Source organism: Canis lupus, chromosome 25 (assembly GCF_011100685.1).
Source record: "Canis lupus familiaris isolate Mischka breed German Shepherd chromosome 25, alternate assembly UU_Cfam_GSD_1.0, whole genome shotgun sequence".
NCBI lineage: Eukaryota > Metazoa > Chordata > Mammalia > Carnivora > Canidae > Canis > Canis lupus.
This window is the reverse complement of record NC_049246.1, coordinates 44,859,133-44,882,274: the sequence shown is the minus strand read 5'-3', so window position 1 is coordinate 44,882,274 and position 23,142 is coordinate 44,859,133. Positions and strand designations below refer to the sequence as shown.

Genomic DNA, 23,142 nt, shown 5'->3' with positions numbered 1-23,142 from the left:
AAACCACTGGCCTCGCCCCCAACCTCGCCCACGGCCCATGTGCGTGCACCTGCCCACGCACACTCACCCACAGACCCACACGTGCACTTACAGACAGCCTGCACACAGGCTCACATGCTCACTCACGCCCAGACAGGCTCACGCCTAGAGACCTGCAGGGACACTCAGACACAGATGTACTTGGATTTGCACGTGCAGACACACACACACATCCACAGACTCACACTCACAGATGCGCTCCTGCAATCCTCTGCTCTTAATTCATCCTCTGAGGGGCCCTGACTGGTCCCCCCAGCTCACCGCTAATACCAACGTTTCCACATCCAACCAGAGTCCTTCTAGATCTACACCAGGGGTTGACAACACAAAGCCCGCGGGCCAAATCGAGCCCCCACCTGTATGTGGAAGCTAAGCTTTCTGGAACACAGCTACTCCCCTCACGTTCACGCCATCTGCTATTTCTTTTGTGTTGTGGTAGCCAGGATGAGGAGCTGCCCATGGCCCACAGAGCCTGAAAAACTGACTGGCACTTTCCAGAAAGTCTGTTAACTTTTGTCCTTGGTCCTTGATTCTCAAGGTGGGGTCTGCGAGCCAGCAGCATGACACCAGCTGCGAGCTAGCTGGAAACCTGTGGAGTCAGAACCCTCACTCTAGCCAGATCCCAGTAGCACTGGTGTAGACCCGGGCTGGGTCTGGGCTGAGGAAACCAACCAGTCTGGTCACCCAGGCTTGAGGGGACCCCAAGAAGCGAGACACAGTTTTTTGGCTCAGGGATGTCCCAGTCGGCTTGGACGGGATGGACATGTGAGCGCAGCCCCTTCCCTGCTCACCCAGCGTGTTGGCGATGCCGGTCTTCACGTTATCAGTACAGATGTGACTAATGCGGTTCTCATGCTCCGGCTTGGCCAGCACCACAATTCGGATGTTCCAGAGGGTGTGGATGGCAATCTGGTGGGGAGGACAACATGGTGACCCTTGGCCAGGGCATGGTGCTTGACCACAGGGCAAGAGATTCCCACTCAGCCCTGATCCCTGAGGTGGCGGACCCTGTCTATAACCCCTAAACTTCAGGGGAGCGCCTAAGGATGCTCTGCAGATGAAACCAAGAATCTTAAAGATGAGAGCCAGGACTGGCAAAATTTCAGTGAGGGAGAAGGGGCAGGGAAGAGGGAGGGCCCCCATGATCTTCAGCAATGCCCCTGGACCCCACCAATTTCAAAATACATGAGCTCCAGTCTGGGCCTGGAAGATAGTGGTGGTGGTGGGCAATGACCACTGAGCACCCAGGCATCTTTTGAAGTTGAGATCTCACAGGCTGAGCCCACCCTGGCCTCTGAGACACTCCTGGCCAGCCTGACAAAGCCCACTGCCCTGGAGGCCCACCCAGAGCCCTGGCCAGCTGCTCACTGTTTTAAAAGTCATGCTGGTGATTTCTTGCAGGGAGTGTTTGAGTATCTCCAGCCACTCCTTCTCTCCCAGGGGGTCCTCCTGGGTGCCGATCACGTAGATGTCATGGGGGATGTAATCAGCAGAATCATCCCGCGTCTTTCCCTGCCCCTTGGAGAGAAACCAGGACGTGATCTTCTTGGGAGGGGGGGCGTTACCTTCAACAGCAAAACCCAACACCAAGTGAGTCAAAGGTTCATCAGGAGAATGCAAAACACAGGTGGGGGAAGTATGCGGGGCAGGAGGTTCACACAGTCACAGAAAACCATTCAGGCCACCCAATGAAATGCCGTAGATGGACAATTAATTATTTCCCCTAGGATGGCAGGTAGGGTCAGAGCACAGTTCAGTTTCTTTGTCAAGAGAACATGAAGTTTTGGAGACCAGAAATATCCAAAGATTCCATATGGTGACTTAAAACTAGTTGCATGAGAGGTCACTCTCCTAGCCTTAGGGGCTGATTTAGTAACTGAGACAGTCCTTGAGCAATTTATGTTCCATTGGCAAGAATATCCAGCAGGATGAGAGATTTGGGAGCCAATAGGGACTTCCTTGCAAAACAGACAGATCTCAGCTACCAACTGAGAGCCGAAGAGACAGGAAGAGTGTGGAGACCACCTCCTCCATTCTCATTTCAAAAAATGAGTCAAAGTAGCTTAATGAAGACACGATGAAAGATTTATTTTGCCTCGAAACATCCTTTCAAGGTTGAGTAAACTTTCCTCCCAGAGTGATAACCTTCTTGGCTCACAAGTGCCAAGAGGCCAAGAGGCCAAGAACCCAAGTAACTTGACAGTAGCTGTTCTGCTCCTTGCTATTGTTCACAGTGGGAGCGTAAGCCCTGGGGGCCAGTGGTCTCTGCTTGGGGAGACCCTCCCACCCACCCAGCCACCTCCTTCCACACTGTCTTCTCCATGAAGACATCCCCCTCCAGGATGGACTCAGTCATTTCCAGCCAAATCTGAGACTGCCATGCTCACACAGGGAAAAACGGAAAGGGACAGTGTACCCACGTGCATGAACCTCTGAGAGTGAGACTTGATGAAATCAGGTGTCCACTAGAGAGGACAGAAGAGGACACAGGACCCCAGGCATGGGCCAGAGCTCAGAGCTGCAGTGGCCCTTGGAATATCTGGGCATGAATGCCTGGGGAGGGCTGGTGGAGTGTGGATCAGGCTCAGGTGCTCTCCTAACCTCTCTCCCAGAAGCTTGGCCTGCCCTCCACTCAGCTAACAGGCCAGAAGTAGCAAATTATGTTCTCATTTCCAGGTCATTCCCTGCCCCTCCTTGAAATGGCTCCTGCTCACCCGCTTCTTCCCTGCCGGGTGACTATCTGCTTGTCAGGAGGTGGGTGAGCCTGCCTCTGCTCTGGATAATGTGAGCAAGAGGGACACCCAGTTAAATTCAAGTTTCAGATAAATGACAGAGAACAGTTAGAAAAAGTATATCCGTTTAACTAAAATTCAAATTAACTAGACATCCTGTATCTACTTAGTTTTTTTCTAGCTGAATACTTCCACTCAATCATTATTTAGTTTAACTTATATTCTACATTTATCTAGTATCTACCTGTATATTAGTATGTAAGTATATAGGACATGGTATTTGATGTATATTTAGTGCTTATTTCTAGCTGAATAGTTACACTATTTGGTACGACTTATATTCAGTACAATGCATATTAGCATATGATAGATATTAGTATGTAAATATATGTACTATATATTTAGCATAATCATTTCTAGCTAGATATCAATACTAAAAAACTTTGCTGTTTACATGAAATTCAAATGTTATTGGGCATCATTTCTTTCTCTCTCTCAATAAATTGAGCAACCCCGCTTGGCAGGGTGGGGTGGGGGGGTTTCTTCCAGGCCTGAGGCCCCCTGGAGAGCTGCTTAAGGCTGGCAGGTGCCCATGAGCCCCTTCACCTACATATTCACACTGTACCTAAAACACTCCAGTTTAGACATGTAAAGTAACCCAGCCCAGCTGCTACTGGGATAGGAGAATCCCAGAGCTCATTTGTCGTATCCACTGTCTCAGGAAAAGTGTGGAATTCCTTAGGAAGGAGGCTGTGCAGATAGGCTGGGGAGGGGACTGGGAGGAAGACAGGTGCCCTCCTACCCATGTGTCGATGTCTGAGGCAGCAAAGCTGAACCCAAGCGGAGGTGGTGGGAGGGAGTGGGGACGGGGGAGTGGTGGGGGGATGGGGGCACGTGGACCTACCCATATTCCAGGTACCGATGAAGATGGTGATCATGTCTGGCTCCGGCTGCTCCGAGTGCTTATTCTTCATCTGCTGGAGAAGCTGGCAAAAGCCTTCTCTCTTCTAGGGATTGAAGGGCAGACAGACTCAGAATGGCCTCTGTCTCCCTGCACATTACACTTTCAAAGGGCTCGGTCAGCTTCAGGAAAACTGAGAGGAGCGCAAATCAGTACGAACTGGCAGGAGAGCAATCTGGAAATACGGGTCCGAAGTCTTAAGGAAGTGGCTTCGCTTTGCCCCTGCCATGCCTCTTGCAAGGACCGGACTCTTAAGAATCCCCACGAACCGTATAAAGACCCAATCATACCACGGGGACTGTAGCCTGCATTTCGATACAGAAAAAACTAGAAACAACCTTAAAGTCCAACCCTAGGGAGCAAATTAATCCTTGTATTATGGGTCATCCACAGGCTAGAATATCATAGGGTTTATAAGGCTAGATGCCCAAACTATCTCGTGGGGTACAAAAAGCCAATTGACAAAACAGTATCCGTAACATCATTGCATTTTCATTAAAAACACAACCAAGGGGCACCTGGGTGGCTCAGTTGGTTAAGCATCTGACTTCAGCTCAGGTCATGATCTCGGGGTCCTGGGATCAAGTCCCGTGTTGGGGCTCCCTGCTCAGCGGGGAGTCTGCTTCTCCCTCTCCCTCTGTCCCTCCCGCCCGGCTCGTGCTCTCTCTGTCTCACTCTCAAATAAATAAAATCTTTAAACAAAACAAAACAATGCAAAAAAGACATCCTGAAAGAGAGTCCAAAGTTTCCTGGTGGCATATGGGTGTTTCCATTTTAGACTTTTTGCATATTTGTAGCTGTTACGTTTTCACCAATGAGAACAGACTGCTTATTTAGTGAAAGAAAATTTAGATCCAAGAAACTAAAGGGAAGAGAATACATGAAGGCTGTCAGAGTCTCCCCAGTAGTCTCCACGGGGGACCCGGGGACCCGGGCATACAGTGGGGCACGAGGCCGAGCAGACCGGCGGAGCGCACAGCCGAGGGCAGGCTGACGGCGCAAGCATGTGCGCACATTTTCGGTTGTACCATATGAAATTACCAAAGTTTCGCACCTACAAGAGATGGCAATTTCATACGATTCAACCTAAAAAAGCATACATCTCAGTTAATCCCCTCTGAAGAAACTTGCTCTCAGGGGTTAAAATGACTGTCCTTATAGAGACCTGCCTTTGGTCAGGGATGGCTCAGATTTGGGTGCCTCAGTTTACCGCTGCGTCTCAACCCTTCTGAGCTTGCAGCAATGGGCAGAATTGGTGCCCGTGTTCCCAGAATGATGTCCAGCCAGACGTTCCTTGTCTCTACCTCCCCCTCCTGTCTGGCCCCCGCATCTTTGTTTCTCCCGGCCCCTTCTCTGTCATCCCTCTGAGTTCTTCCCACCCTCTCAGCTGGTTCCAGCACCCCTTGGTCTGCTGCTGGCCTCCCACCAGCCACCCCTCCCTGCCACCACCAAGCCATCCAAAGGGTGGGTCAAAGAAGGAAGGTTCTGGCACTCAGTAGGGGTTGTCCTTGTAAGCCTGAGCTGGGAGCCCCTGTCCCTCAGCCTTGGCAGGGTGCTAGCACCTGGTCACCCAATAACTGGCGTGATAGAGCCTTTTGTGCCCTGCTTATGTGAGCCATGTACTAAAGGATAAACAGTAAGGCCAAGATGGAGGGCTTCAGGCCCTGGTTGGCACATCAGAGGGGAGTGATCAGGTCACAGAGAACACTGCCTCTGGCTATAAGGAGACCCACTGCCTTGCCCAAAGACCTCGAGTATTTCCATCAGCCCACACCACCTCCTGGTCCAGGAGCCAGTCCTGGTGGGGCATCTCACTTCTGCAGAGCGGGCCAAAATGTAGACACAGAGCACTGGTTGGTACTCAGATTCAAATCTGAAGTGCCCCAGAGGTCTTCTGAGTCCAGCCCAGACAAGCTGAAAAGTCTCCCAGTGGGGACCAGGGCTGGATAAGACACAAGTGATAAATAATGCACCCTCTCGGGGACAGGCAATGTGGCAGAGGGAAGGATGGACCTGTAGCTGTTCAAACCCCCACTGACCTGGAACCCATGTCCCCTAACTTCCCTGGGGCTGGTTTTCCCAGGTGAGAAATGCATCGTGAGAACCGAGTGAGCAAATTTCCAGGCACAAGCAAGCTTCAAAACACATATGTTCCTCTCACTCCCCTCCTGACTCATCTAGGTAGTTTGTCCTCACTTACTTTGGAGTCAGCAAAAACATATTCCTTCCGCAGGGTCTTCTCCTTTTCGGTTTCCACCAAAATCACCAACTTGTTCAGAAACTTTTGAGACTTGATGAGCTGTAAGACTTAAAAGAAATGCAAGTTCATTTATTCATTCATTCATCCACCTATCACCCAATATGTGGAATCTATGCTACATTCTGACACCTGGTCATTAACAATCCTAACTTCCCATCCCCAGGTGAGCACCCAATTTGTGCCTCGTCTCCTAGATCCCTTTGTTCCGGCTGTACTTCCAGAGAGGGGTTCATGCTCGGGAAGGGTGGTGTCTGGAACAAGAGGTGACCTGGCCAGAGACAGTGTGAACTGTCACCTTTTCATCTTCCTCCCTCTCCCTACCTCCATTTCTTTCTCTTCCTTCTTTTGCTTTGCTTTTAATTTTATCTAAATCAAAAATTTTGATTTTTTTTTAAAAAAAGTTTTATTTATTTGAGAGTATGCGCACACATGCACAAGTTGGAGGGGGAGAGGTAGAGGGTCAGGGAGGAGCCGATTCCCCCGCTGAGCAGGGAGCCTGACATGGGGCTGGATCCCAGGACCCTGGGATCATGAACTGAACAGAAGGCAGAAGCTTAACCAACTGAGCTACCCAGGCGCCCCAAAAGTTTTTACTTCTATCAACAAAGATGCAAACTGTTCTACAAGACTTTTAACAAACAACAGTATCTCCCCAAACCCACCTCTCTCCAACGTCCCTTCTACCTACAGGCAACTACATTCAACTCCTTTAATGGATTCTTTGGGAATTTTACTGTGTCTCCAAAAAGCATGCTTCATTACGTCTTCCCGGTGTTCCAGTGTTAGGTATTTCCTATTACATTTTGGTTTCCTATTACGTAAGGTGAAGGTTTAGACTTCTTTCACACATGTACAACTTCTTCCCCCCTCTCATCACTCCTTTCCCTTACCAATGTATTTCAGTCCCATCATCTTCCAGTAATATCATTTTTGTCAAGTGAGTATTCATTGTGTTATTATGACCATAGAAATGCTACTGACAGAAAAGCCTCAATTGTGTCCCTTTTCCTATACAACTTTTTGATTTTTCCTGGAATTAATAATTGCCATGTTTTTTCATCAGCCCAACTCTTAGTTTATAATGTTCTTTCCCCTGTAATGGAGCACATTCATCATTTTTACCATCCTCTGGGCCCTCTCTTCTCTGGACTGGTGACCTCTAGGTCTCCTGTACAGCCATCACCCTAAGGCCTTCCCTCTCCGTCATTTAGGAATCATCGATCAGACTGGAGCCAATTTCTGTTATCACCTCTTCTTTCTTCTTTTATGCCCAAATTTTGGTAGTGCAATATCTCTAGGAGTTTTCCAAGAAAAAGGAAGGGATAACAAACTTTGGGAGGCCTTGCATATCTGAAAATCCTACCCTCATATTTCACTGACAGTTTGGAATAATGCTCTCTCCCTTAGGAAAACTTGCCCCATCATCTCTAGTCTTTGGCAGTGCTGCTGAGAAACTCAATGTCATTTTGATTCACCTGCCTGCAGAAGAGTTAACCTGGGAAGTCTGACTGCCATCCCTGGAAAGGATGCTTGCTAGGTGGCCGTTGGTTGGCATCTGGGAACTTGGCTGTGGGGAGGGTCCCTACCATCTCCTGAACTGGTAAGGGGAACTCATTACCCCTAAACTGTTCAAATAGTATGGTTTATGCTGATCACCTGCTTTCCTCCTGGAAGTCTAAAATTTGGGTATGCGCCAGGCAGAGAGTGCCCGTGTGCCAGGCCCCAGTAAAACCCCTGGGTGCTGCTCTCTAATGAGCTTCCCTGGTGAACACTTCACATGTGCTGTCACAACTCATTGGAGCAGCAATTAAGCATGCCCCCTGTGACTGCATTGGAAGAGGACTTCTGGAAGCCTGTGCTTCATTTCCCCCATGGAATTCTTCCCATGTGACTTTTCCTTTTTTGGATTTTGCTTTGTATTCTTTCACTGTAATACATCAAAGCTGTAGGACTTTATGCCGAGTCCTGGTGAATCGCTGATAGTCTTGGGGAGCCCTGACTCCGTCTGTAATCTATCTTTTGAAGATTTTAGGATCTTTTCTTTGACACCAGTGTTTTAAGACTTTCCAGTGTTTGAGTGCCTCAGGGTGCAACAATTTTCTTGTCCTGCTGGGCACTGTGTGGGCCATTTGCGATTTGGAAAACTGGTATGGTTTTGTTCTGACAGTTTCTCTCATTGTTTCCATTTTCTCTTACTGCCTTATTTTGGTATTGGGTGTCTTAGACTGGTCTTCGAATTTTAAATAATCTCTTCTATTTTCCCTCACTTTATCCTTTTGTTCAACCTTCTGGGAGCACCTTCCTCAACTTTATCTTATCACCCTTCCATTCTGTTTTGACTTCTAAAAATTTCTGCTGTAATGTTTTAATTTCCCCTTCCCTATCTTCCCCTTCCTTCCTCCTCATTTTGTTCTCTGAATGCTCCCTTTAAAATAGCATCCTGTTCTTGTTTCATGGTCCAATTTCTTTTCACCTTGATAAATTGCTCCCTCCCTCCAAATGTTTGGTCTTTTTGCTTATTTTTGCCTTGCCTCCCAGGTTTCCTTTTAATTTCTGGTGATCTTTGGCTGTGTTCCAACAGTGACCGTGTGTGTGTGTGTGTGTGTGTGTGTGTGTGTATGTGTGTGTGTGGTGGGGGTCTGTCAAGCAAGGCTTCTGCACTGAGTGGTCTCATGGGGGAAAACCAAGGGCTGGTTTTTGCCCCTGGGCTGGTCACATGCTCCAGAGACTCTTCCAAACTCCTGCCTGCAGGGTGTGGGCCTTACGGGCAGTGATGAAGGGGAACATTCAGAAGTAACCATTAGTCCTGTTCCCAGTGGGTTCCTCAGTCCTTACCAGGCCTGGTGTCCCTCTAGCCCTTTACCTTCTCCAGAGAACATCCAGTCTTGTGTCTAATAAGTGAGGGGAAGCAGAGGGGAGGGTGTGAGGAGCAAGAGATGGTGGGTCTCTTTTAAGAGATTTTCATCCAATCCTGATGTTTATAACCTCACCTTCATCACTTCTAGGGGCCCCTGACAGTATCAATTCCTGTACCCTTTGTGGGTTCTGTGGTAGGAGTTAGGTGTCTCAGTTTTTCCTACTGCATGCTGAAAATTGAGTCTTTCTGGTTCAAGCTGGTTATCATTATCCATCTGCTTTTCAGCACTTAGAATTTTGTTATCATCTCAGTCTCTTTGTCCCTGTGACTTTTGCTTTTAGGAAGGGAACTGGCAAATGCGTATGTTTGACCTCCATCTTGACCGGAAATCTTACCCAAGGGAAATTGTGGATGTCCTGTGTGCTCAGAAATCCCATCACCCTTGCCAGCAGCCGTAGAGATCCCATGTGTAATTCCTCCTGCTGCCAGCTGGGACACCCTGACACTTTTCCTAATCTGCTACTGAGTCCATGTCTCCTTCCTTCTGAACTTCTGGTTTTTCCTTGACACCCATTTGCAGGACTGTGTGGCTGCTTCCAGGATGTGATATCTTGCTTGATCAGGATTAGTATTTTACCCGAGCTGGTAAGTGGCCCACTTGTCCCCACACCTAGTTAAATAAACTAGAAGCTCTTAGTGGTTCTTTTCCTTGATACTCTACATCTCATTCATGAACAGGTATGAGCAGTTCTACCTTCAAAACATCCCCAGTGTCTCTCTTTCCCCATCTCAAGCCATCACCATCTCTTGCCTGGTGACTGTCAAGGCTCCTAATTGGTCTGTCTCCTGCCATCATTTATTCTCAGCATGATAGCCAGAGTTCATTACCACTCCCTTGCTTAAAATCTCCTAGTGGCTCAATGCCCTTAAAACATACACCATCTGGCTCACCAAGCCCAGGACAGGTGCCCAATCTCTGCACCACCGGTGCTCCAGCCATTCCATGCTTCTCACACGACAAGTCTGCTCCCATCTTGGAACCTCTGCCCAAGGGTTTTTCTTTCTGTGGTTTTTGCATGTCCAGCATCTTCCGGACACTCAAGTGCCAGCTCAAATGGCACTCTTCCATTATTGTCATAGCATCTGATTTGCATTCCCAGCCTAGAGTTTATCACTCCCTGACATTTTCCTGGTTTACATATTTGTATACTTGGTTATTTTCTCCTGGACTCTTACTTGCATGGAATCTCCCTTAGAACTAAGACTTCTGGCTTGTTCACTCTTTGCATCCCCAGAGCCTGGTTCATCATAACTGCTCACTGAGTGAATACGTTACGATTTCCTCATACAGCAACTGGCTTTTCCTATGCGTAGAAGACCTCAATGCCAAAGCTACTCATGAACACGGGGACCGGAGCAGGGCAAGGGAATGCCCACACCCGCAATCAAAGATTTCCTCCAAGGCACCTGGTTGGCTCAGTGATTGAGCGTCTGCCTTTGGCATGATCCTGGAGTTCTGGGATCAAGTCCCACAGCAGGCACCCCACGGGGAGCCTGTTTTCCTCTCTGCCTCTCTTTCTCTCTCGTGAATAAATAAATGAAACCTTAAAAAGAAAGAAAAAAAAGATTTCCCCTAAATGATCAGCACTTTACAATAACCATGATTGGAAACCTATTGTGCCAGGAGTACCTAAAGACCTGCCTTGTGTCACCAGTGCTCACGATGACCCTATAGGAATCTGTTTTAGGGATGTGGACATGGACGCTTTGAGTAGGCCAAGTTACTGACCTAAGGTCACACCATTATGAAGCTGTGAAGCGAGGATGTGAAGCCAGTAGGAGTCCAGTTTACCCAGAGCCCCTCATCTCTCAAGCACACTGCTTCCAGTGCCAATTATAAAGAGGTCACCTAGACATGTTGCCACATGAACTGTGATACTGCACTGGCCTCGAATTCATTTGTTCATTCATTCATTCATGGATTCACTCAGTATGTACTGAGATCACTTACTCTGCCCAAGTGCTGTTCTCGACTCTGGGGATTTGGCTGTGAACAAAAAAAACTTATTTCCTGGCCTCTGTGGAGGCCACATTTTTTTGGGTGGGGGTGGAGGGGAGTTGGGGATTTATGAGCAACACTGCAAGCACCTTAGTCAATCCGCAATCCCTGAGTATGCACCTGCTGAATACCAGGTCCTGAGCTGGGCCTACAGATTTCAGAGGTGGAAGATCCAGACCTGGCCCACGTGGGGGAGGGAACTTGTTAACAAGTAATCGTGTCCTGACGTGACAGATACTACGACAGAGGGTGAGCTGGGCTCCATGGCCTGGAGGGAGGACAGGAAGCAGGTGGGTATGGCCCACAGAGTCTGGGCTGGCAGGCTCCGGGCGTCCTCACTTCTCTTTTTAAAGGCTTGTGAATCCCCACTGTAATGGTGTATCTTGACTCGAGCTGGGTTTTCTCAGGGCTGCTCTTCTACACGTCCCTGATCTGATGGCAACATTTACACCGTCCAGAATGCCACAAAGGAGTATATTCACCCCTTTAGGTGACCAACCCATCAGTGATCTCCATTTCACAGTCCATTTCCAGCTTTTACTTGGGCATTCAGGGCCCTGTCCACATCCGGGGCCCCATGCCCTGCTGCTCCTCCCTTTAGGGCCACAAGTAACATGGGATTTCCCTAACACATGCCATTCTCAGTTCTAGTGCCCTCCCCTACCTTATGCTTGGCGAACTCCTAGTCATCCTTCAAAGCCCTAGACAGAGCCATTTGTGGTGTGACCCCTCCCTGCACACCCCACAACAAAGCTAATCAACCCTCCTGGGCTAACCTTGCATCTGACACACATTCTAACACTTGCTCACAGGTCGACTTTCCCTTCTACGCTGCTACATCTTTGAAGGAGGGCTACAACCTGGGGTTGATGCATGGAAAACATTCCAAAGAAAAATGTCCATTGAATTAATAAACTGACAAGTGTTCACAGTGTTTCCCAGAACCCTGGGAGGTATTTCTTGCAGTCCAGGAGCCTGGAGTTTTTTAGAGCAGTCAGGCACTCTGACACTCTCTCCCCTCGTCTTATAAGCTTTGGTTTCCTCTTCAGCTGGGTCCACGCCTTTCAGCTGTAAATCGTTCTGACAGGTGAGAGGAAAGCATGGCTCTAAGTGGATCACTTTTGACACAGCCCAATCCTGCTCAAGCCCTCATACAGCCTACGTCTCCGGCCCAACTTGGCAGGAGACAGAGCAGCCTGCCTCAACACTGTGACCTCAACTCTGCAAGAATGGGACAGCCTGTCACACTTCAGCATCTAGGGCCTTCATTTCCTGGTCTTTCCTCACTGCTCTATTTTGCCTTCCTCATCTTCTGCCTCACTTTGGAAGGATAATCACAATGGTGAGGGGGTTTTGTTGAGCACTTACTACCTACTGTGGTGGATTTAAGACCCGTGGCAGCCCTACGGGATGTACACCCTTTTAGAGAAGTACAGAGGATTGGAGAGAGGACTCTAGCCCAGGGTCACAAGTGACCAAGCTGGGATTCAAGGTTGGGCTCTGACCACCTTTCCCTGTGCTAACTATGCCCTTTCCCTCACTGTGCCCCACCTCCTGCATGGGGCTGGTCCCCAGACTCCCTCCCCCCCTGCCTTGAGACCATCCCTTGGACCTTGGTGCCACAGCACAGATGGGATTTGGGAGCAGGAGCTTGCAGGACGGGGCAGGCCCACGTGGGGTAGCTCTCTTCCCTGGCCTCTGCCTGGGCACTCGGCCAGGGCCCGGTGCTGCTGCTGGGCACAGATGGGCTGCTCTTGTATATACTAGCTCCTCCTCTTTCATGACAAGCCTAGGAATCCATGATGATGATGATGATGATGATGCCCATTTCAGAGATGAGGAAAATGAGGCACAGAGAGCTTAAGTAAGCAGGCCCACAGGATACTGCCAGCGAGTGGCACAGCCTCCATCTGAACTGGGGCAGGTTAGCCCCATGGTCTGGCTGCACGCTCATCCCCACCCCACCGTGCCCAGCACAGTGTCTGGCACCAAGCCGGCTCTGAATATATATAATCTCCCCTCCCGCCCCTCTGGAGGTCCAACCGTAGGGATTCCATGGGTAGTAGATGTTATTTGTAGGTCTTGGCTGTCAAGCCAAATATCTGCCATCAGAAAAGACAGCTCAGGGGAGTGTTCTTGATGGGGTTAAGGCTGCAGCTCGTGCCTCAGGCCCACGGGAGACATGCCGTGAGGCGCTGCCATCTGCCATCCCTGCTGGTGCCTACTCTGAGGCCCAGAGCGGTTAAGCAACGTGTCCAGGGTCACACAGCCACTAAGTGGCAGAGCTAGGATATGAATTTAGACAGTTTAGTTCCTGAACCCACATACTTGAGCACCATGCTAAACTGGCGCAGTCCCCGCTACGCTCAAGACACTCCCTGACTGGGCCAGCAGGCCTTAGGTGCGCAGGGCTCTGCATGGGGACGCGAGGTGACCATTTGGTCAGTGTGGCTCCTAGTGGGGAAGGACACATTCACAAAGAACTGCCCCCCCGGGGTCGAGCGTTTACCTCACCTCCCCAGGGTTTGCTGGAAGGAGGCGGACCGTACAGGGAAGGCCTGGTAAAGGAGGGACCTGTGAGGTGAGCCTTGGAGCCGGCAGGGGGTCCCACGGGCAGGGGGAGGGGGCCACGCGGATCCTGGCACAGGGGCAGACGTGCCTGGCAGGACTCCTTTTCCGGCCGCCTGCTACAGACCGGTCACGTCATGCAAAACCGGGCACCTGCAGAATGAGAGCGTCGTGGGTGGGAGGGGGGCTTACTTTTATTGTGAGTGTAGAACTTGTCCTCAGAACCATCCTTGGACTTCTTAATTATCAGTTTCCCAGACTCAACATCGACTTTGAGCTGCAATTTCTGAGGAATCCCCAGAGACTCTGACTTTACCTGTGAGGAGGGGAGGGAGGAGGGGAGACGTGATCATCCTCTCTCTGCAGAGGCTTTGGCTGCCAGCCCTGGCCATCCAGCCCTGGTGTCCCATGTGGTGCCATCGGGCTTCTAACTCCGTGCTTCCCTCGCCCCAGAGCCCCAAGTCCACGCTTCCTCGGGCAGCCCCTGAGAACTGCTAAAATGTGAGAAAGAACCCGGCTGTGTGTCCTGTGCACGTCAGCGGTTCTGCCAACAGGTTTGGTGGAGGCAGCAGGTGAACCACCAGAGAAGGATTCATTCACGGCTTCACGGGGAGACACTCCTCAATTCCTCAATCTGCTGTGCCACCACTCCCAGAAAGGATGCTGAAAACAGACTGAGACTCCTGGGCCTGGTCACAACCAGCAACTGAACATTTACTGATGATACTTAGGAAGGAGACAATTGCCTAGGCATGCTCAGAGGCTGGAGATCTACACACAACGCTATCATCAGGGCCCGAGCAGCCTTTATGTGGGAGGCAGGGGCGTCTTGTCCTGTGTTTCTGAATGTGGGACCAGGGGCTGGACTGGGCTGGCTGCAGCAGGATTTCTGTGGATCATGTAGAAAAAGAGATTTCTGGGCCTGAGCATGGAGGTTCTATCTCCGTCACTCTCCGGGAAGTCATGGGAATTATATTTTTTTCCTACTCCTCCCTCGAGGCACTACTTTGCAGCTAGTTTGGGGGCAAGGGGTGGTAGTGGTGTCCCTGTATGATTGTCACTCACTGCACTCATTTGGAGAAGGACACAGTTTATGGCATCTTGGCCTGGGGCACTCTTCCCTGGGGAGTCTCTCCAGAAGGAGGCTCCACAGACCTGTCTGGTGCCCATTCTGACCTCCTTATCATCTCCATGGGTGGCTCTGCCAACCACCACTCTAGCGTAGGGATCCTTGGATCCTTGCCCTTGTTCAGCTGAGCCAAACACTGCCCCCCCACAGAGACCATTAGGGCCTCCAGCCTCCATCAGTGGCATCTGAGGGCACAGCCACTTACCTCAAAGGTGACCGGAGGGATGAGGGAACGCCGGTGGGGTGACTCGGGGCCTTCGTGCAGCAAGGCCTTGACCTGTGGGCGTATGAGCACAGGGGCCTTTAGGCTGGGAGGTGCAGAGAAGACAGCCTCCTTCGGGGACGGGGTCAAAGGGAGCACAAAGCCTGCATACCCCAGCATTCCCTAAGCAAAGAGAGGGGGAAGCTGCAGGATCCCCCAATACCTTATCTTCAATGGAGGACAGCAGACTTGTCAGTTGGCTGAGCTTGGCCACCATGTTGATCGGATTGGCCTCACCAGGCACCTGACAAAGAGCAAGGAAGGACAGTAGTCAGAGTGTCAGAGGAATTCCACTGGACCCTTTCTTCCTCATTTCACCCCCCGATGGCCCCTCGAAGTACTATGATTATTCATTCCCCTTTGCAGGCCAGAAAATCAGAGCTATCTGTAGTCACCCCAAAATTATCACGACCAAAATACAAACCTTCATTTCCTCTCCCCTCTTAAACTGTTTCTCCAACTGCTTCCTACCTTATCCACCCAGTCGCTTAAACAGAATTCTAGGATCAGCCTTGATTATTACCTTTGCTTCCCCCTACGTCTACGCCAGTGGTGCTCTTCTACTTCCAAAATGCAGCCATCTCACTACGGAGATCCCATTGCTAGGAGAAAACTATCCTATTCTTTACCCAGCCCTCTGAGACTCTGTATGCTGACCCCTCACCCCCAGCCAACCCATGCTCACCTCCGACCTGCCCGTGGCCTTGAGCTACTTTCCCTGAGGAATTCCCAGAGACATGGAGGTCACCAGGGGAGGCCACCTGCTTGCTACTCGGGTCTCAGATCCACAAAGAGGTGTTCCCGGGCCATGCCAGCTAAAGCACCAGGACATCTCTATCAAATCACCCTGCTTTGCTGCTTGTCAATCACCTTGGTCACTTATTCGTTCATTGTGTCTTCCCTGCTAGAACGCGAGCTCTGTGAGAACTGGGACTGTGAGTACGGTTGGGCGCCGTGACCTTGGAGCTTGGACTAGTGTCTGGCCACAGACGACGCTCAGTAAAGTTGTTCAACGCCCACGGGAGGCCCAGGGAGCTCAAGTTACTTGATTGAAGTCACACAGCCAGTGGATGGCAGGGCAGGACTCGCATCCACGACCGTCCTGAGACCCAGGCCACTGTCTCAAGTGTTTATTCCCAGAACCAGTATTTACAAGGCACCTGCTCTGTGCTAGACGTGCGGTCACACACGTGGAATTAATGGTACCATGCCTGCCTTCCAGAAGTTGGATGATAAAATCAGACGCGTGTATGGAATGGAATGAGGGTTATCGCCAACCAGGTGAAGTCCCTTTACCCCACCCCTTGCTTAGTAAGTCAGCCAGGCTACACTCGCTTTTGACCTCAAATTTCTGCCCCCTTGCCTGCCAGCAGCATCGCCACGGCGACACCCCCCCACCCATCACCCCATCACCCCCCACAACCATCTTAGCTTTGTCAATACTTTCTCTGGTTTATTTTTGCCCTGTTCCTTAACAAAGCTCCCAATTAGCCCATGCTTATCATCGAGGAGCGGAAAGCCTGGAGATGAGGAGATGGAGGGAAGACTCTGGGGGCGGGGGTGGGGGGTGGAGGGGGTGGAGCAGACCAGCAGGTCAGTGGTGGAGTAATTTGTTTTGGGTTGTTTATCTCATAAAGAATTGAAAAGATAACAGATTCAACCTTCTTCCTTTTCTCTCTCAGGGACTTGGAACGAAGACCTGCTTGCTACCTGGGGCAGTCACCTTAGCAGTTTTAGGTTGGTGTCTCCCCCTTTTCCTTTGAATCTGTGTCTGAGGAGGCAGGTTTGGCAAAAACTTACCAAGTGTAAACCAAGTTATTGACAAACCTGGAGTTGGTTCTTGGAACAAAAGGTGTTAGCATAATGCGGGAGCTCGGCCTCCACTTAGGCCTCCCAGCAGGCGGAACACAGAGGAGAAGGGCATGAATTCGTCCATGAGGCCAAGCACATTTTAAACGCATCCATTAAAAAAAAAAAAAAAAAAAAAAAAAAGGCAGCCTAGGTGGCTCAGCGGTTTAGCACTGCCCTAGGCCCGGGGCCTGATCCTGGAGATCCAGGATCGAGTCCTGCATTGGGCTCCCTGCATGGGGCCTGCTTCTCCCTCTGCCTGTGTCTCTGCCTCTCTCTCTCTCTCTCTTTCTCTGGGTCTCTCAAGAATAAATAAATAAAATCTTTAAAAAAATAAAAAATAAACGCGTCCATTCATCAAATCCCCGCATGAACGGATTCTTCTAACCCTTGTTTTGCGGATGGGAAATTGAGTCAGAATGGTGAGTCAGCGTGTCCAACGTCACACACAGCTAGTGTAGACCTGAGACTTGCATGTAGGTCTAGCCCAGTGGTTCTCGGCTGATGGCGATTTTACCCACCAAAAGGCATTTGCCAACATCTGGAGACATTGTGGGTTGCCACAACTGGGGGATGCTAGTGGCATCTAGCCAGAAGAGACAGGGAGGTGTTGACATCCCACAATGCACAGGACAGTCCCCCACGACCGAGAATAATCTGGCCCCAAAGGTCACTAACGTCAAGGCTGAGGACCTAATTCACAGCTTAGCCTAGAAGTGAGCAAATTGGCCTGAGTGACACTGTGAGTTCCCATAAACTGGCCCAGTTATTTTACTTTGCTTTTTAGTTGCCCTTTAAAGGGAGGATGTGGGTTCCAAGGTTAACGACTCTTTCTCACATGGGGCAGAGCCAGGTCTCTCCTAGTCCTGAGCTCCGCACTCATTGTGATTACGTTGCATTTTGCACCTCCCATCTCGAATGAATAAATTCCACATGTGGGGGGTCCCCGGGGTGAGGGGCCCCAGCCTGGCTCACGGACCCGAGGGGAAGGGCCCTGTGTCAGCAGGGTACGGCAGTCAGTGTCACACATGCAATTTCACTTAGTCCTTCACAGAACCCTGCAGTGTCAGACGTGCTCTGCCCATTTCACAGCTGAGGAAAACAAGGACCAGTGGGGGCGGGTCAGAGACTGGGCTCGGAGGTTTCCGATCTAGGGGGGAGTGTTCTTTCCTCTACCTCAGGCAGCCCTGGAACTTCCTCCTGGATCTGTGAATTTCTGAAGGCATCTAGGACATCCTCCCTGCGTTTTCATTATGAGTCAGTTCTAATAAGGGAGAGTGGGACCGAGGACCCTTTCTCCCCATCCACGTCTGATGCCACCCTCCATCCAGAAAGGGAACACCAGCTGGCCGGCCAGGCAGTAGCCCCAGCTTGACGGTGGCGGCCTGACTCTCTGGGGGCCTCGCCCTCTTCTCTATTTCAAAGATGTGGGTGTGTGGTCTTCTGTTCTAATTATTTAAATGTTAAGAGTCTGGCAGGGCCCCTGTTTTGCCTAGATTTGCTTTTACTCTCCCAGAGATTAATGTCTCATCATTTGCTTTCATTGCCTTTTAAATTTTGGGTGAAATTTCTTAAGTGGTACAAATAGCACATATACATCTTCTCAGTAAAAAACACCCTCCAGCAAACAGTCTGGTCGAGCCCCAAGTCCCCGATGGCCTAGCCCCTTCTCCCTCGTCCCATCCCCACGCGCGGTGACCAGAGGTAGACTTCGGGATAGGAATCCTTCTGGTCGGATTTCCACATGGACCTCAGAGTTCACATGCCGTTGCTTTTTTCCGCCCAACAATATGCTGTGGGTAGTATGTCCACAACAGTGCACCCCCCCTTAGACTAGAATTCTGCAGCTCTACGTTTGGGTGGTTTCCACTGTTTTTGTTTTTAGAGATAAAGCCACAATAAGCAATAAACATCTCTGTCCCTAAGACGGCTGCCTACGTATCAAACTGCTTGCTTGAAGGATGTGTGCATTTAACATTGACGTTGCAGGTGGATAAACTGCCCTTCAGAAAAGTCATTTCCACTCCCAACCGCACAGCAGAGCAGTGAACCCCATGTGAGTCCCTGACCCCAAAAACCCAAACCAAGCCCTGATTCCATCAACCAACTTTTTGCCCATCTGATAGGCAAAGAGATTTCCCTGTTACGAATCTCATTTTCCAGTTACTCATGAGATAAGGTTGAAGACAGCCTTTCTTTATAACGTCTCCCTATTTTAAAAATTGGGTTTGTTTTTCCTTAATTATTTGGAGGAGGTTTTTTGTTAACATATTAATCCTTTGTCCCTTATATTTGTTGCAAGTACTTTCTCTGGAGAGGCTGGTTCTGCTTTTGACCTTTGCTGCTGACACCTTTCAATACATAGATCTTTGCTCAGTGGATGACTTGGCCTTGGCTCCTGCCAAACTGGGAGCCAGCGTGTGGGGGGATGGGGACCACCTTTGCTTTGCTTTTTTGGGGCAAGACTGCAGGATCAAGCATTTAGGCACTTCACATTCTTCTAATAGTTTCCAGTGAGCAACGATTAAAAAAAAAAAAAAAGGCCCTGCCTTGTTTCCCTATTCAGCACTAACAAGTAGTTCTGCTGATGGGTGCGTAATTTGACATCTTTATTCCTTAAATCAAAATCAGGCAGTGGGGAAATGCCTAACTGGGAGAACAGAGTCCGGAGGCCCCCCCCCCCCATCCCAAGCTCTGGTGGTCTAGCCAACTTAGGGCAGGAGTGTTGCAGGGAGGGCTCCCTTCTGAGCCCTTGAAACTCTGCAACCTTATCCCCCACCCCTCGCCCCTCACCCCTCACCACCCCTCACCCCCATTGATAAACCCTGGTTTATCAATCTCGTCTTTCCAACCCCAAAGGCTTTACCTGAGGCCGTGGACGGAGGCCAGGGGAGAGCTGCTGGTCAAACAACCTTTGCAGAGACTCCAGAGAGGGGAGGGTCCGAATGACTTCGCTAGGAGCAGGGGACAAGGTGAAGGTCAAGGATTAGTGAGGAGCCGGATGAGGCACGGCAGGCTTCAGCTGGAGGGACGGTCACACCCGGTCTGGCAAAGGCAGGGATCCTTCCCAGAAGAACAAGCCCGGGCGAAGATCCAGGCCTGCCAGGGCTGGCTCACCGCCCCCCCCCCCCCCGGACCCCCACGTCTTCTCGTTCCCCCACCCAAACTGGAGTCGTGATGCGCAGACCTGAGTTCCCTCTGGTCAGCCAGACTCGGAGCCTGTAGATAACTGGGACACAGAATTACAAAACTACTTTGAAATCACTCAGGGATCCACGGTTCCCAACCTCATGTTTATAAGAATCGCAAACACACCGGAGTGTTAAAAATGCAAATTTCTGGGCCCCAACCTGATTTGGTCTGGAATCTGCATTTTAAATGTGTGCCCCAGGGGCTTCCGGGGCTGAAGGCCTGAGCATTCTGGTTCAAATCCCCTCCTCACTGCTGAGGTTGACGCCTGGAGAGATTTTGCTTTGTCTGACCCATTGACAACTCCTACAGCGGAGCTTCACCCATTCTTTGCTCCCTTCTGTCTTTATTGTTTTCACATTGTTTCAATCACAGCGGCAGACGGTTTTGAGTTCTCTTTTTCACTCATTACTTCACCCCAAACTTCATGTTTTTATATGTTTAACATTCGGATAGTTTCAAAATAGTCTATCGGGTAAATGTGCCAAAATGAATTGCTGGATATTTGGGTTATTATTTTTTTTATTTGGGTTATTCTGAGATCATGGCCATTACAAATACAGGCTGCTCCGAACAACTTTGTTCCTATAGCTTTTCTTATTTTCAATGACAATTTTATGGTAAGCAGAGATTGTGGCTCTTGATCAATATTGCCCAGCCTTTGAGTGATGGTGCCCCTCACGGGCCACAGGCACTGTTCGAGCCCGCTCCTTGGAGGTGCTTTCTGCATTTGTTGTATGATCTTCTTTTCCTCTCTCCTTTAGTGGGTATAACACTGCATTTCACTATTTTTTTTTTTTTTGGGGGTTGCATTTCACTATTGATGCACTGCTTGCGTGTCTTTAATTCAATGTCATTAAATATTTTCCTGCAAGGTTGGTTTCTACTGTATTTCTCTTTGTATAAACTGTTAGTGTCCTTTGTCAGTTTCCTGATGGGGATTTTTTTTTTGAATAAAAGTTCTTTTATTAAGATATTCTGTAAAGTACATGGATGCCAATCCCAGACCTTTCTGTTATCTATACCGCACAATTATTCCCAAATAACCTGCTGGGGATTTTGTTAGACTTTTTAGACATTGGTATAAACTCTTCACACATCGCTTTGCTTTTTATTCAGTCCAGGTGTTGTAAGGATTTTTTTTTTTCCATTCTGTTATTGTTCATCCTAGGTAGGTTGGATTTCATTGTAAGGCACTGTATACATTCTAATTGTTCTATTTTTCATCTTTTCCTTGGTAATTCTTGCTTGCCTTAGTTAAAAATTTATCAATCAGTCTTTACTAGTACGCAATTATTTGCTCATTTAAAATTGGTTTCTCACTGTTTTAAGAGTTATATATAGGTTTTTCTTGTTGATATTACACATTCTAATTCCTCATCTAGAATTTTTTTTTTAATGAGTGGTGGAATTAAGTTCATCTTTCTCCGTATTGCTATTCAGTCTCAACAGCACGTGCTCTCTCTTCCATCTTTCCCTTGAGCTAGTCCATTGCACGAGCTCTTTTTAAATATGGTAGGATTTGTTTGCAGTCTCCATACCATTCATTCAACCGGATAAAAAATCCAGAGAGCTCCCAGTATAGCTGGGATCTCAGATTTACAAAGTCACGGTTTGGGGAGGGGGATGGTGTTACAGCCCTAGGGGTCACTTGTGACTACCTTCAGGGGACCAAGGGTGGGGTGGAAAAAGCTGATTTGCAGGGTAGGGGGAGTGCTGGGCAGACTGGGTTCTGGGTTTCCCCACCCCCTCTGCCAGAGCTCCTGCATCTGTTCATGCAGTGATATTTCCATTTAAATGGTCATTGTCAGAAAAGAATTCTGGGTTAAAAAAAAAAATTCCAAGGCACTAATTATGAACATGCTTTAACATCAAATAGAACTCTCTCATTGTCCTTTTTCAAAATGATATCCTAAAAACACAAATACACAGACACAAGCTGAATCTGTAGGTCTTTCTAAGAATGACACTGCTTTTCCTTGTATTTTTAAACTTTGTAAAAAATTTAAAATTTTGAGGCACCTGACTGGCTCCCGGGTGTGTCTGGAAGTGTTGGTTAGGGTCCGAATGACAAATGACACATTGAGACTTCAGCTGGAAGCCTTAAAAACTGACATCATCGGGGATCCCTGGGTGGCTCAGGGGATCCCTGGGTGGCTCAGCGGTTTAGCGCCTGCCTTCGGGGCAGGGCGTGATCCTGGAGTCCCGGGATCCGGATCGAGTTCCACATCAGGCTCCCTGCACGGAGCCTGCTTCTCCCTCTGCCTGTGTCTCTGCCTCTCTCTCTCTCTCATGAATAAATAAATAAAATCTTAAAAAAAAAAAAAAAACTGGCATCATCATACAGAAGGGATTTGTCGGGGGGGCATCACAACCACTGGCAGGGTCTCTGGAAAGCTTGTCCAGCGTCAGGTCACCAGCTCAAGGGAAGTCAGGGGACAAAGCCAGAGTGGGCTGCAGTCCTGGGGTAAGGTCAGACCCTTAGAGACAGCTAATTAGGGGCTCAGACCCCCTGCCTGAGCCCTCCCAGAGGGAGCACGACCTCTGCCTTGTTCTCAGCAAGCTGGTTCATTGCCCCAAGGTTCCCATCAGGTATCCAGCCAGCACATCCAGTGTGGTCCAACCCAGAACTCCAGGCTCGGAAGGGACGCTCTGATGCCTTGCTGTTTTCTTAACTTTTGCTGTCTCTATTCTTTGCTTCCTTTGGCAAAAAAAATAAAAATAAAATAAAAAATAAAAAAAAATTAATTCCCATACAGTGAGAAAGCAGGTGATAAAGGGCATCTCTTTTTCTTTTGTTAAAATGTTTAAAGGAATAATTGTATTGTTTCTCTGTCAGGTGGAACTGGTTTTACACTGACACTGACTGCATTAGTAACAATCTATCCTTTTTTTAAAAAAACGCTTTTTTAAAAATTAGAAATGACTCTTTTGGGGGGTGCCTCTGGGTGGTTCAGTCAGTTAAGCATCCGATTCTTGATTTCAGCTCCTGTCATGATCTCAGGATTGTAAGACAGAGCCCCACATTGGCCTTCAGACTGTCTCTCCCCCACTAAAAAAATTAAATCACTTTCCTTTTTAATTCACAGGTCTGTTAGGACACCTATGCAAATGACTCATGTTGTAATCGTGTTTTCTTTACATTGACTCTTCTTTGAAGTGACTTCTTAGATAAAGCCTCCATTTTTCTTTCTTTCTTTCTTTCTTTCTTTCTTTCTTTCTTTCTTTCTTTCTTTCT

General features: G+C 49.1%; 1 protein-coding gene across 1 annotated transcript in view; it reads right to left on the bottom strand.

Annotated features, from left to right (window-relative positions):
- The window catches only part of INPP5D (inositol polyphosphate-5-phosphatase D), a 119,457-nt gene that overhangs the window by 34,604 nt on the left and 61,711 nt on the right, over positions 1–23,142 (bottom strand). The window contains exons 6-13 of the mRNA XM_038574220.1: positions 19,582–19,669; positions 15,031–15,111; positions 14,811–14,882; positions 13,669–13,792; positions 5,933–6,039; positions 3,676–3,778; positions 1,408–1,604; positions 831–948 (exon numbers count right to left, since the gene is read on the bottom strand). Of these exons, the coding sequence (XP_038430148.1) occupies positions 831–948; positions 1,408–1,604; positions 3,676–3,778; positions 5,933–6,039; positions 13,669–13,792; positions 14,811–14,882; positions 15,031–15,111; positions 19,582–19,669 (890 nt within the window). The remainder of the gene's footprint in view (positions 1–830; positions 949–1,407; positions 1,605–3,675; positions 3,779–5,932; positions 6,040–13,668; positions 13,793–14,810; positions 14,883–15,030; positions 15,112–19,581; positions 19,670–23,142) is intronic.